General features: G+C 33.8%; 1 protein-coding gene across 6 annotated transcripts in view; it reads right to left on the bottom strand.

The window, feature by feature from the left end:
- The window catches only part of KIF20B (kinesin family member 20B), an 80,626-nt gene that overhangs the window by 48,074 nt on the left and 18,045 nt on the right, over positions 1-14,507 (bottom strand). For 3 of the 6 annotated variants that reach the window (XM_025466482.3, XM_049103517.1, XM_025466481.3), the window contains 7 exons: positions 14,298-14,460; positions 13,143-13,427; positions 9,373-9,512; positions 8,484-8,622; positions 7,333-7,561; positions 6,488-6,540; positions 518-671 (listed from right to left, as the gene is read on the bottom strand). In XM_025466482.3, the coding sequence (XP_025322267.3) occupies positions 518-671; positions 6,488-6,540; positions 7,333-7,561; positions 8,484-8,622; positions 9,373-9,512; positions 13,143-13,427; positions 14,298-14,460 (1,163 nt within the window). The remainder of the gene's footprint in view (positions 1-517; positions 672-6,487; positions 6,541-7,332; positions 7,562-8,483; positions 8,623-9,372; positions 9,513-13,142; positions 13,428-14,297; positions 14,461-14,507) is intronic. The other 3 variants (XM_049103518.1, XM_049103520.1, XM_049103519.1) reach the window with 2 other exon arrangements.

Raw genomic sequence — 14,507 nt, 5'->3', positions numbered from 1 at the left:
GGAATAAGTATGAGGAGATTCTGGCATAAAAAGGTATTATAATTACAAAAATAGAAGTGATGTTTTAACTACCATAAGCACAGAACTAAAAAGAATCATAGGCATGCAAGACATGATAAAAACACAGTATCTAAAAATATTTTATTAAAATAAAAGACAGCTGTAAATACATACACACATCTTCTAGGCTGTCTATTAACATGTTAGGATAAAAATCAGTGGCATGGGGATGCCGGGATGGCTCAGCGGTTGAGTGTCTGCCTTTAGCCCAGGGCCTGATCCTGAAGTCCCGGGATCAAGGTCCACATCAGGCTTCCTGCGTGGAGCCTGCTTCTCCCTCTGCCTGCATCTCTGCATCTCTCTCTCTCTCTCTCTCTCAAATAAATAAATAAAATCTTTAAAAAAAAAAAAATCAGTGACATGTACATTTCCTCAGGTTTTTTCCTTAAATAAGTAAATTTCCTCCTATTTGCAACTTTTCCCATTACAGCAGTTCTACTGACAAGTGAAGTAGTACCTTTTTTTGCTGGTGGCTCTTCTAATTGAAGTTCATTTTTATTTATTCTTTTTCTTCCCAAATCAGTTTTGGTTTTGTCATCCTTAGGCACTTCAACTGTTTCATTAGAAGTCAACTTATTGTTTTTTACTAAAGAAGATGTACCAGCCTCATCCTAAAATAAAATTAAAATAAAGATTAGTTCACATATAAATCATGTTTCTGTAGTGTATCATAAAAATTTTATTTTCAAATTTGTTGAAACATTTTCTAAGATTTCTTAAGTCTCACCCTAAAATAACTGATGGCTTTGGCAAGTGAGTAATATTAACTTGTACATTCAGTAAGGAAAACTAAAACACGTGTCTTAAAAGTCAGTTAAGCACGTAGTTTTACCCTGATACCTAAAAACAAATTCATCCTTATGGGCTAGAAACTTGCTTGGGGATAACTGGAGAACCCTAAAACACCCCTAAGTCACTATTCAAAATGTGCTTTGAAAAGAAAAATACAACACTATAACAAAATTGTTTCTTATAGATACTTGAACTTAAAATCTTGAGGTCCCATTCTAGAAACTCAACAATTGTTTTGTTACCAAAGCCTCTCAAAGATAAGCAGCATTTTTTAACACTCTAACAACTCCTAGAAAAATAGTTTTGGCCTTAGCTTCTAGCCTATGTATATTTAAAGATATACAGTCTGCATACAGCCTGAAAACTGAGTCCCTAGCTTATCTAAACAATAAAAATCACTTAGATTTTTATTTTTTAAGGCAAATACTATGCCTCCCTAAAAGGCTAGCAGGAAAAAAAGATACAATTTACTATTATTCAGAAAAAGGAAGGGTGAAACTCATCAGTTAAGCACAAGTCTATAAAGTAAAGGTATGGTAAAGGCAGGGATTTGTTTTTAAATGCAAAGATGACTTAAAACCCTTCATGCTGGTAGCAATCCATGGGGGGGCAGGGAATAGTGTATGTAAAAAACAAAATGCTGGGTGCTCGGGTGGCTCAGTGAGTTAAGAGTCTGCCTTTGGCTCAGGTCATAATTACAGGCTCCTGGGATGGAGTTCCAAGTAGGTCTTCCCTGCTCAGCAAGGAGTCTGCTTCTACCTCTGCCGCCCCCCCACCCCACCCCTACAGCTGGTGCCCATTTTCTCTCTCTTTCTCAAGAATAAATAAAATCTTTTTAAAAAGAAGAAAGCAAAATGCCATTTTACATCAAAAATCAAACATTTTATGCAGGAGATATATATGAGATAGATGCCTTTTTTATTTTTTTTTAATTTTTTAAAGTTTTTATTTTTTATTGTTTGATGGTGTCAGAAATGATGTTTTGTTTTGTTTTGTTTTTTAAGATTTTATTTATTCATGAAAGACACGGAGACATATGCAGAGGGAGAAGCAGGCTCCATGCAGGGAGCCCAATGTGGGACTCGAACCTGGGACTCCGGGATGATGCCCCAAGCCAAAGGCAGATGCTCAAAGGCTGAGCCACCCAGGGGTCCCACCCAGGCATCCTGATGAGATAGATGCCTTTTTTAAATCATAAAGTAATGAGGGTGTTTTTTTTTTTTAAGTTTTGTTAGATATCCCTAAACAGAGAATGTCATAAAGAAAAACCTCTACTCATTCTCACAATTAGTCCCCTGGTGTCACTGAGAAATAACAAAATCCTAGAATAGACAGATCACACCTCTGACAAAGCCTAAGAGTTTTCAAATAGTCCATGACAGGTTCAAGTTGCCTCTTTCCTCACTCTTAGACCTCTCAAAATGATCTGACCATTTTTTTCCCTCCTTCAAATTATACAACTTCATTAAAAAAAAAAATCTATCCTCCACAACTGTTTTTGAAAGGAATCTTTCCTGCCCCTAGAGTATGCTTGGTTGGGAGGATGACCAAGAACCACCATTCAAAATAAACTTTTTTATCATTAGGAAGAGTGTGTTTTCAAGACAAGCTTTGGAACAGTGACCCCAGATCAACAGTTAACATCACATTCAGATTAAGTTCCAAATTACTTTGCATTTATTTACATATTTATGTGAACAATTTCGCACATTGTTTTAACCGAGGGTAACAGAATCTAGAACCTACCCAAAAAGTTTATTTACAGGCAAGGACTATTAAGTTAGGAATACTGCTAATTTAAAGTCCTTTTTTACTAATACTTAAACATGACCTAACACACTGTGGTATATAAACATACTATAGAAATAAATAGAATTCCAGCTTGATTTTCCAACAATCCTGGAAGGCCAGCATAGCTATGAACTACCCTTTCCCCCTAATTTGAACTGGCTAAATTTTATTCATCCTTTACAGATCAACTTAATCATTTTCATCTCCAGAAAGTAGTCCCTAAACATACACCTATTCTCAGCTTCTTGCATATACTGACTACCACCGCACATTGCATTCTAATTCTGTTTATGCGGTTTCTCTCTTATTGAAGAGTCATTTAGGGGACCAGTTTTTATTCATCTATATAATTCTCAAATCTAACACACAGTACCTGGCCCCCAAGAGACACTCAACAACTGTTTCTTGCCTGAAATAAATCATTTTATGCTTCTCATTCTTGCTCTTCTCCTTATTACAAGGATGTCTCTTCCAGTTCAGGTACAAAAAAAGTCAGACTGAATAATGCATCTAATGAATATCAAAATAGAGGTCTGCTACCAGAGATTAGACAGAAGGTAAGCTACTCTTCCAGAATGCTTCTTATTCATCCCTATAATATCAAAAGCCCCCCGAATGTTGAGATGATTTAGAAAATAGTGGTGGGTATTGGACCTTGACTGTCAAGATAGAAAGTCAACAGCCACTTTTTACAAGATACCAATCATGGGCAGCCCGGGTGGCTCAGCGGTTTAGCGCCTACCTTCGGCCCGGGGTGTGATCCTGGAGAACCGGGATCGAGTCCCACGTCAGGCTCCTTGCATAGAGCCTTCTTCTCCCTCTGCCTGTGTCTCTGCCTCTCTCTGTGTGTCTCTCATGAATAAATAAATAAAATCTTAAAAAAAAAAAAAAAAAGATACCAATCGTGCCTCATCTGGTCAGAGAAAAGACACACAAAAGCACCTCCAAACAAAGCAGAGAGGTTTGGCTATTAGTTTACTCAGCCTACTATGTCTATATATTCTGCCTTTTCAAATTCAAACAACAATCTAAAGGAGTTTACAATAAAAAACATAAAAGAAAACTAAAACCATTGTTTTAAAAAAGAGGATTAGAAGACAGGCTAATTATCCTAACTAAATATGAAATTACCCCAATTTGTACTTCTAAAACCCTTAAAGGCTTTTACATGGCATAGTAAATGCAATTTTTTAAAATAATTTAAGAAGAAAATATCTTCGTTATTAAGCATATGAACATTAGCAAACAATTCATTTAATAAAAATAAATCTCTAGCAAAAAAAACCCTAACTCCACTGAATTTCACTTATAGTTCTATATTCAGACACAGAAATACAGACAGGTACAGTGATAGAGATAGAAAGAAATATCTTTGACCTGCAGATATCTAAGCACATTAAGTTCCTTTTGCCCTCCAACTAGCTAAGGCTTATACTTCCAAGAACAAAATATTCTTCTCTCTCATGTATGTGAAGCACTGCCAGGATAGTTTGTGGATGTTATGTTCAAAGAAGACAAATGCCCTCTTGCAAGTTCTCAAAAACTCAGATTTGCATGATGCTAAACTAAAACCAACACAAAAATAAGCAATTAAACATTCTTAAATTAATCTAAGCTATATAAGCTATTTTAAATTATTTTATTTTGAACTAAAACAGACTTTTTAATGTATATTATAAGGCAGACAAAGTTAAATTCTTACAGTGCTTGCAAATGTGTTTTCTGTATGAAATTTTAGGTTCTGAAATTTGATTATATCCTCTTTTTGATCATTTATATCTATCAACTCTTGAATTCTTTGATTCTAGTATTTTTTTGAAAAGAAGAAAAACAGCAATGTAGTAAATATATTTTAGAATAGATAAAATGCAAGTTATGATGCAATTTTTGAAATCTTCAAATTTTAATAGTAGTATAAGGCATATATGTTATACTTTATATGTTAGTGAAGCATAAAGAGTACTTAGTAAGTATTCTATAAAAATAAATACATATACAGGTGCCTGGGTAGCTCAGTTGGTTAAGCATCTGACTCTTGGTTGCAGCTCAGGTCACAATCTCAGGGTCCTGGGATTAAGCCCCATAACAGATTCTGTGCTCAGCAGGAAGTCTGCTTCAGATTCTCTTTCTCCCTCTCCCTTTGTGTCTCCCCTCCCCTGCTAATGCATGTGCACACTCTCTCTCCCTCTCTCAGATAAATTAATTAAATATTTTAAGTAAATAAAAGGTAAACATCTAAAAATGCTGCCAACCAATTTGGTTTTCTCTTATTTTTATTTAGGAGGAAGATTATGGTAGGCTTCTTATTTTCTATTTTACATAGTTTAATGTAACTGAATTTTTACAACTAGCATCTATTTTTCTAACCAGAAAAAATAAGGAAAAGATTAGAAATCACCTTAAACAGTAGCTGTCATGTCTTCTGATAACATTATTTTGTTATTTCTTTAAATGCTGCATATTAGATACCAAAGATCTTGATTTATGTCTGATTATATCTTAAAATATTTAGCTCTTTAGAAGTGTAAGTGTAAACTGGTGTAAGAAGACCCACACCAGAGAAGGTCAGGAAAAGCAGCATGTTTAGAGCTTTGAATTTACTTCATTTCCATGTATACTTATAATTTCATATTTAGACCTATCAATGTCAAATCCACCTACAACCATTTGGAATGATTATCTGATCTAAAGGTACAAAGTGCCAAAGATCTTCAGAATTCAATGCTGCACACTACTCAAGCCATATCCCATACTTTAAAAGTCAGTAATTTTATTTTTTTTTTTTTTAAGATTTTATTTATTGATTGATGAGAGACACAAAGAGAGAGAAAGAGGCAGAGACACAGGCAGAGGGAGAAGCAGGCTCCATGCAGGGAGCCCGATGTGGGACTTGATCCCAGGTCTCCAGTATCACGCCCCTGGCTGAAGGTGGCGCTAAACCTCTGAGCCACTGAGGCTGCCCTCATTTTTTATTTTTTTTATTTTTTTAAGATTTTATTTAAAAAAGTCAGTAATTTTAGAGGAAATAAACACCATCTAAGTGCCAAAGATGTTCAGAATTCAATGCTGCACACTACTCAAGCCATGTCCCATACTTTAAAAGTCAGTAATTTTAGAGGAAATAAACACCACCTAAACACATCAATCAACACTATACGCCTAGTGAAAAAAATGCCACAGATCTCTATGTACTGATGTAGAATTATCTCCAAGACGTCTTTAGAGGAAGAAAACAAAGACACGAAACTAATTAATCCCATTTGTATAAATTTTTTTTTTTTTAAAGTAGGCTCGGGGATTGAACTCACAACCCTGAGATCAAGACCTGAGCTAAGATCAAGAGTCAGCTGCTTAACCAACTAAATTACCCAAGCATCCCTAATTTGTGTAAACTTTTTAAAAGTTCTGTGTGTGTTCTCTACTATATGTAAATAAATATCTTCTGGAAAGAATGAAGAAACTTTCTAGTGGCTATCATTGAAAAAAAGGCACAAGGTTTGAAAGTACTTATAATTTTGAACTTTTTATCACATTCATTTATTACTTTTTTAGTTAGTTTTTTTTTTTTTTTTAATTTATTTATGATAGTCAGAGAGAGAGAGAGAGAGAGGCAGAGACACAGGCAGAGGGAGAAGCAGGCTCCATGTACCGGGAGCCCGACGTGGGATTCGATCCCGGGTCCCCAGGATCGCGCCCCGGGCCAAAGGCAGGCGCCAAACCGCTGCGCCACCCAGGGATCCCTTTAGTTAGTTTTAAAATAAATATACCTTGTCATAAGTCATGCTCCTTCAATTGCTTAATTATTAATTTCCTTATCAAGACAAAATGAAATTTGAACTATTACCTTATTAGATTTCTCAAGCTCTTGAATCAATGAATTTAAATTAATTTCTGATTCTGAAAAAAATAAGAATATTGAAAATAAATATCTAAGCATCTAAAAATATTATCACTGAATAATCATGAAACATAAGCTTCTACAGCAGACACTGAAACTTGTGCTACATTTGGAAAAAATATTTTGACAGCCCGAAAAGAACACAGCACTCACCTACTAATTCTACCACCAGAGGGCAATGTTTCTGAAAAAGCCTCATTCAACGTCCCATCCAGGATAAAAAATTATTGACATATGCTAACTTGTAAAAAAAAAAATGTCTGGCAAAACTTCAAAGAAGAGAGGAAAACAGTACCTTTCTAGTCCACTTGATGTAGAATAACCACTTACCTGCTATTTTCTACACATCTTGTTTCACACAGAAAAGGGCAGAATATTTCATCTAACACTTTTGAAGACAATATATGACATTATAAATTATATATATATTTGAGTTAGATAAGTAGATAGGTAAACAGACAGATATAGCTCTAAGCTGGAATGGAGCACCAATTTAACAGGACCACTCCATAGGAGTCCCTCTATCCCAAACTTACAGGCCCAGAGCAGAATCTACTCTACTAGGACAATTCATAAAAAATACAGAACAAAATCCATGGTTTTACAATTTCCTAGAAGATTTCTTAATTTGCTGATAAAACTGATGCTTAGTTTGGTGGTGGTGTTTTGGTTTTGTTTTGTTTTGTTTTTTTGAGAAGTCCATTTTCTAATATTAATCTAAAAGTAAACAAAGGCAAAAAAATTTTAATAGTAAATAAGATCTAAATATGGATTAAAATACATCGACTTACCATTTTGTCTCTTTTTTAACTCTTCCTGGGTTTTGACTAATTCTTCCTTGGTTTTAGCTAATTCAGCTTTAACTTGATTAAACTTTATTTCTAAACAAGCAATTGCTTCCTGGGGGTCAGCAAGAGATGTAATATATAAGTGAGCAATTTCAGCCTGTTTCTTAATATCAGTGACATCATCTTGAAGAGAATCAATAATATCTTCAATTCCTATATAATTATGTGCTTCCTAAAAATAGCAAAAACCACATGCCTAATGTTAACAGTGGCTTTCACTCTTACAATGCGGCACTATCTGATTTAGACAGTTTTAAGAATACATAGCAAAAAATTCACAACTTAAAATGTTTTCCAATAAAGTATCTCTAATTATGAAAAAGCTGTGTTTCAGTACTCATTTTCTGTTTTACAGAACACAAAACATAACTTCATTAAAATAAATGTCATAAGCTATGATAAGTCATCATAGAACAATTATGACAAACAGTTCAGGTATACTTTCACTTATATGTCTCCTAAGTCTCTGTTGGGACAGCTGAGGAAACAAACCTCCAATATCACAACTCAAACCAAGAGCCAAATCATGTCTGGGACATGTAGAGATAATCTGACAGCAAGAGCCAGGACATCACCATCCCAGGCCCCTAAACTGAGTAATAAAAAAAAAAAAAAAAAAAGGAACAACCCTCAAAAGACATCAATTAAAATAGAAGCAGCAGAAAAGAATATTTCAACAGCAGGGAAAGGTAAGTCAGCCAATAAGAGAAATCCTTTTACATATAATGTTTTTGCTCTAATCAGACCAGCATAAAGGACTCTTAGGCCCTTTTAAAACTATTTAAGATTAACACAAATCTAAGACAGATATCTCATATTCAGACTAAAAGGAATCTACTTACCTATAATCAATACAATGACTCAAAAGCAACACCAAAATGAGATATAAGCATAACAGACACATAACTTTTTTCTATTCTAATAGTTATAAACAAATTGTGCTTACATTCCTTAACAAAGCATGCTTAATTATAATGAAGCTACATAGTAAATTTTTTAACTCTAAAGTATATTAATGTTTTTTCATTACTGATGAAATACACTACATGGTCCCACCAAAAACCTCACTGGACTTAACATTTCAGTAAACATACTTTGGTTTCAACTTTCACGGCACAATCTTCATTCACTGGTTCTTCTTGAGTGTCACATTTACCAACCAAATCCTTGAAGATAGCCAAACGACATTCAGCATTTTCCTCAAGTATCTCTCGTTCCTGAAGAAGAGTTTCCCTTCATAACACAAATTAATCACATTAAGAAAAAGCACTACTTTGTGTGGTTTTTTTTAATTTCTAAGATTAAGGATATATGCACCCCTATGTTTACTGCAGCATTATTTATAATTGGCAAACTATGGAAGTAGCTCGTGTCAATTGATAGATAAATGGATAAGGATATGGTGTGTGTGTAGGTATGTGGGGTATGTGGGATGTGTGGGATGTGTGGGGTGGGTGGGGTGGGTGGGTGGGTGTGATGGAGTATTACTCAGCCATAAAAAGGAATAAAATCTTGCCATTTACAACATAGATGGAGCTAGAGATTATAATGCTAAGCAAAATAAGTCAAAGATATATACCATATGATCTCACTGATATGTGGAATTTAAGAAGCAAAACAAATGAGCAAAGGGGGAAAAAAAGAGACAAACCAAGAAACCAGAGAATAAACTGATGGTTACCAGTGGGATGTATGAGGGGGATGGGTCAGATAGGTGATGGGGATTAAAGAATACACTTGTAATGATGAAAAAAATAAATAAAATAATACAAATAAAGATCAAATACTTATAAATTAAAAGGAGGTTTTAAATCATTCACATATAACTCAGAATCACTGTGAGGATTATTAGCAAGGTACTTTTAAGCCCATAGAAAAAATGTCCAAATTCAGAAGCCACTTAATATAAGTATAAATAACTTTTAAAAATTCTGAACAAATCACATCCTCAATTCTTACTAGGACACGAAAGAAGTAACTTACTTAAAGTCAGCTTCCCGTTGAGCTAAATATTGAGTAAACTCCTGTGTAACTTCATCACGAATTTTAAATTCCAATGTTAACTTTTCTTTTCTTTCATTTATCAGTTTTTTCTTCAAGTCTTCTATTAAATCCAACAGTTTCTAAAACATAAATATTAAAATTTTAAGAATATATCCCAACAGAAGTACAGTCCAAGTATTCAAAATAACAATATAGTTGACTATAATTATGCATCCTTCTAATAGTAATATTCTCACTGAAAATTATGTATTTCCAGAAATTCATTAATCTGAAAAATCAGGTGGACCTCTCCATATTTTAAAAATAGACTTACAGTAACTCAAATGTCTCGCTGTATGACTATACTAAGAAAGGAAGGAAAGAAAAAAATTTGAAGATCTTTATCTACCAGGAACTACTCTGGAGAGTTCATATTTGATGCTTCCAATCCACACAACCTTCCGTCAGCTTGGCAGCTGCATCTATATTTCATAGGTGGAGAAAGTAAAGACCAGGTGTGTGGAAAGTGCTGGACGTCAGATTTTAAATTAGTCAAGATCTAAAGCCCAAGTGTTAGATATAATAGTTACTAAGAACCCCAAACACTTTCCAAAATGGAAAAAAGAGATGTTACATAAACTTATCTTACGTGGCTTTACCTATCCAATATGAGCAACAACTCTAAGACCTTGGAAAAAGCATATATAATCATATAATATAGACAATGAATAAATAAAGCAATTAATACCTGACATAGCCAATATAGATCTGTAATAAAATAGGTTATATTTTAAGATAAAGACTGATATTCCTTAAGGTTTCTACTTAAAGTTTCTCAATAATAAATTAATCAATAAACTCAAACTGCAGATCTTTCCATGTCTCAATTTTATATTTGAAATTTTTTTCTATAGATATCGTAACTTTGAAATTCTCTTAAGAACTTATACTGAGGAAACACTTATATAACAGTATCCAGTGTTTTGGCTATGAGAATAGTTATCACAGTGCTATTGTTTTATGGTAGCACTTATATTTAATTAAGGAAAAGTGAAACCTAATTCAAAAGTCAAACGTAAAAGATTGGTTCAATTATGGTACAATCACACAGTAGCCTACTGTAATGAATAATGATGACATATTAATAATTCACAATTTGCACAATTTACTTTTAAATGAAAATGAGGATACAAAAGAGTATAATATATACTAAAAAATCCATTAACATGAGTGATATGTAAAGAGATCTTTATATTTGATTTGTTTCCCTCTTTTTCTTTTTCCAGATTCCACCATGATCTTTTATAATTCTAAACAACCACATTTTCCCAGTTTAAACCAATAAACTGTAATGATAAAAGAAGAAATGTAGGAGACCTAGAGAAATCTGCATGAATGTAGGAATAGCTTGGGAAATTCATTTATTAATTCTCAACAATTCATTTTTTATCATTGTTAGCACACAATAAAGTTTTTGCTAAAAAAAAATCTGATAATTCTACCTAATTGAACCATAAGTATTAATATGCTAATATCAATGTATCTCATGATTTTTAATGCCAACTAAAATGCTAATAACATAAAGCAAGTAGTCTAATCAGGTTCTTTTTTTTTTTTTTTTTTACATTTTTTAAAATTTAAATTCAATTTGCCAACATATAGTAAAACACCCAGTGTTCATCCCATCAAGTGCCCTCCTCAGTATTCAGGTTCATTTTTAAAAGTTAAATATTAGAATAAAAGTTAAATATTAGAATATACTTTGATGAAATTTTTAAGTACCTTATCAATGTTATAGGAAGATACGCACTTATATAGTTCAATTATGAACTATAGCATTATTTTTCTCTGGTAAATTCAGAAATTTTACTAACATTTCAACCTTAATCAACATTTTACATAAACTTTAGCTTTGAGAAGATTAATACAAACTAAAATAGGACTACTGATCGCTCCTTTTCTCACTGAGGTTAAGTATTACATTACAGAGGTCCATGGTAAACAATATACCATTACATTGTGACCAGATAAATTGGGACTCACATCTGAAGCTTTTATTCTCATTTCCAAACAATACAAGTGCAATGATGACTTTCAGGGACAATGAAGTAAATTATTAAAATGAGAATATTAAACCCAATATCTCTTCCATCTACTTGGACTTCTAAAGTCCAAGTGTACTATGATATGAGATTTGTCAACACCATTAAAGCACACCCATGAGCACAAGGTTACCAGTTATCCTAGGACAATAAGACTCCATATATACAGACAGTTATGGCAAGGTAATAAGGGGAACCGGTTAATAAGGGGAACCAGTTCACATACCGGTAACCGGTAATGTGAACGTGATCTAAATCTCAAGATTAATACAACGTAAATAAACGTGTGAACTGTATTTGGACACAGGCTAAAAATACCATTGTTTAATCTTATTTATTGTAAATATAAGATGACGAACCAATTCCTGATTGGTACTGGGTAGACATTTTGATTGGTGCTTGTACTTAAGACTGCAAAGTGGGGGGGGGGATCCCTGGGTGACTCAGCGGTTTAGCGCCTGCCTTTGGCCCAGGGCGTGATCCTGGAGACCTGGGATCGAGTCCCAAGTCGGGCTCCCTGTGTGGAGCCCGCTTCTCCCTCTGCCTCTCTATGTGTCTCATGAATAAATAAATAAAATCTTTAAAAAAAAAAAAAAAAAGACTGCAAAGTAGGTTTGGTGGGGTATGCGATAAAGGATATTGAGGAACAAGGATATTGGTCAAAGGATAGTAAGGAACAAGGTATTCACATGACCTCAAAGTATCATCCCATAGGTAATATACTTTTACAATGAAAAGAGATCTGAAACACAATACCTTAACCAAATGAGCAAAACTTAGCATAACCAAGAATGGAGAAATCAGACATCATGTGTCTCCTGATAGGATGCAATGGGAAATTCACAACTTGACCTACATAATAGTGTAAAACCTAAATCACGAAGAAAAATCAGAGAAATCCAGAGTGGGGGTACGCTACAAGACAATCAACCTCAATTTCTCAAAAATCTTTACAAGATTATAAATAACTAAAGAAACACAAGAAACCTGACATTCAAAAGCAATGTGTTAACTTTGGTTGTAGATCAAAATCAAAGTGGCTATAAAGGACATACATACTGGGACCAATGAAAAAATCTCAATATGGTCAGCATAACTAATTATATTATTGTATCAGTGTTAAATTGCTTAGGTGTGAAAATGGTCTTGTGATTATAAGGAATATGTCTACATTATTAAGAAATACATGCTGAAGTAATTAGTTGTAAGGTAAAAAAAAAATTAATTGTAAGGTATCATTATGTCTACACCTTGTTTTCAAATGATAGAGGCAAAAAAAAAATGTGTATTCACTTATACATGGAGAATGAAACATGGTAAAATGTTACCTGGCAAATCCAAGCAAATCTAATGGGTTTTCATTGTACTAATCTTTCTCTAGGTTTAAAATTTTTCAAAGCACAAGGGAGCCTAACTGGCTCAGTTGGTGCAGTGTCCAACTCTTGAGCTCAGAGTTGCGAGGTCAAGCCCCACACTGGATATACAGTTTGCTTAAAACTAAAATCTTTAAAAAAAAATTTTTTTTTCAAAAAAAAAATAAAGTTGAGATATATAAAAAATTTAGTATATTGTTGAAAAAAGTTAGAAGAGAGGAAGCCTTAATATTCTTATCCCTAACTTCACAATAATAGTAAGCCAAGCTTAGAATTACGAGTTCTTAATACATACTCTCTTCTCCTCGTAGCTAATGAAAGCCTTATCTTCCTCTAACGTTTTATCTAGATCTTCATCAGTAAGTTCACCGTTTTGGTTTTCTTCACCGTTTTCTGGATTCTCAGTTAGATCTTCATCTTCCACCAAGTCTTCTAAACCACTTTCCCATAAAATTGTGGATCTTTTTACATTTAACATTTTATTAACTGAATTATTAATATCTAGCGATGCATCTTGAGAAGACTTGGCAGGTCCAAATGATTTTTCCTGAGAAGAATTTAAAGTGTCTGGAACATAAACCTGTTAAAATATTCAATGTGACTTTTAAAACAGAAAAGGAAAAATTGTCAACTAAAAAATAATTTCACACATTTAAGTCAAATGACAACTCTAGTGTTTAAAAAAGACCTATGCAGAGACAGAACATGAGAGACTCCTAACTAGGGGAAACAAACAAGGGATGGTGGAAAGAGAGGTGGGTGGGGGGGAGGGGGTGACTGGGTGATGGGCACTGAGGGGGGCACTTGATGGGATGAGCACTGGGTGTTATGCTATATGTTGGCAAATTGAACTCCAATAAAAAATAAATAAACAAATACATACATACATACATACCAAAAATCAAAAAAATAAATAAATAAAATAAAATAAAAAATAAAAAAGACCTATGCAAGCAAACATATAAGGACTTCAAGCAAAAGGGCTTCCTGATTAGCCACTATGTGAACTAGACTGATGGCAGAGCAGACAATTCTTTATAAGAATGCTCCTAAATTGGGGGCATCTGGGTGGCTCAGTTGGTTGGGCGTCTGACTCCTGGTTTCGGCTCAGGTCAGATCTCAGGGTTGTAGGATAGAACCCCACGTTGGGCTCCACACTTAGTTCGGAGTCTGCTTGGGTTTCTCTCTCCCTCTCCTTCTGCCCCTCTCCACCATACTTGCTCTCTCTCTCACTCAAATAAATATATAAATCTTTTTTAAAAATAATAATAATAGCAAGGGAAACTCAATCTTGTCAGACGCCTCTTGTCAAATGTTTACATTTTTAATTTTCCATTATTTCCTAGGTTTACGGTTGTAAGTGCAAAATATATTAGCTATGCTGACAAAAAAATGGTTCATATTCTAATAAGAGACTTAACAAAATATGCAGAAATTTGAATATATTTACTTTTTGTGCAATGGCTGAGAATTTTAACACATTGAGCGTTTCATCATAGGCAAAATAACATTGGCTGATGTTGACAATCATGCATATTTTCCCTTTACCATTAAAAAAACTTTGAAAATAGTGGGTCAGTTTACTTTCCCGAAATGGCACATGCTGTTGAAACCTATGGAAAAGATTTCAAAAAACTCTAAATTAAAACAAATCTCATAA

This window comes from Canis lupus, chromosome 28 (genome assembly GCF_003254725.2).
Source record: "Canis lupus dingo isolate Sandy chromosome 28, ASM325472v2, whole genome shotgun sequence".
Taxonomy (NCBI): Eukaryota; Metazoa; Chordata; class Mammalia; order Carnivora; family Canidae; genus Canis; species Canis lupus.
This window is presented reverse-complemented; position numbering and strand designations above follow the sequence as displayed.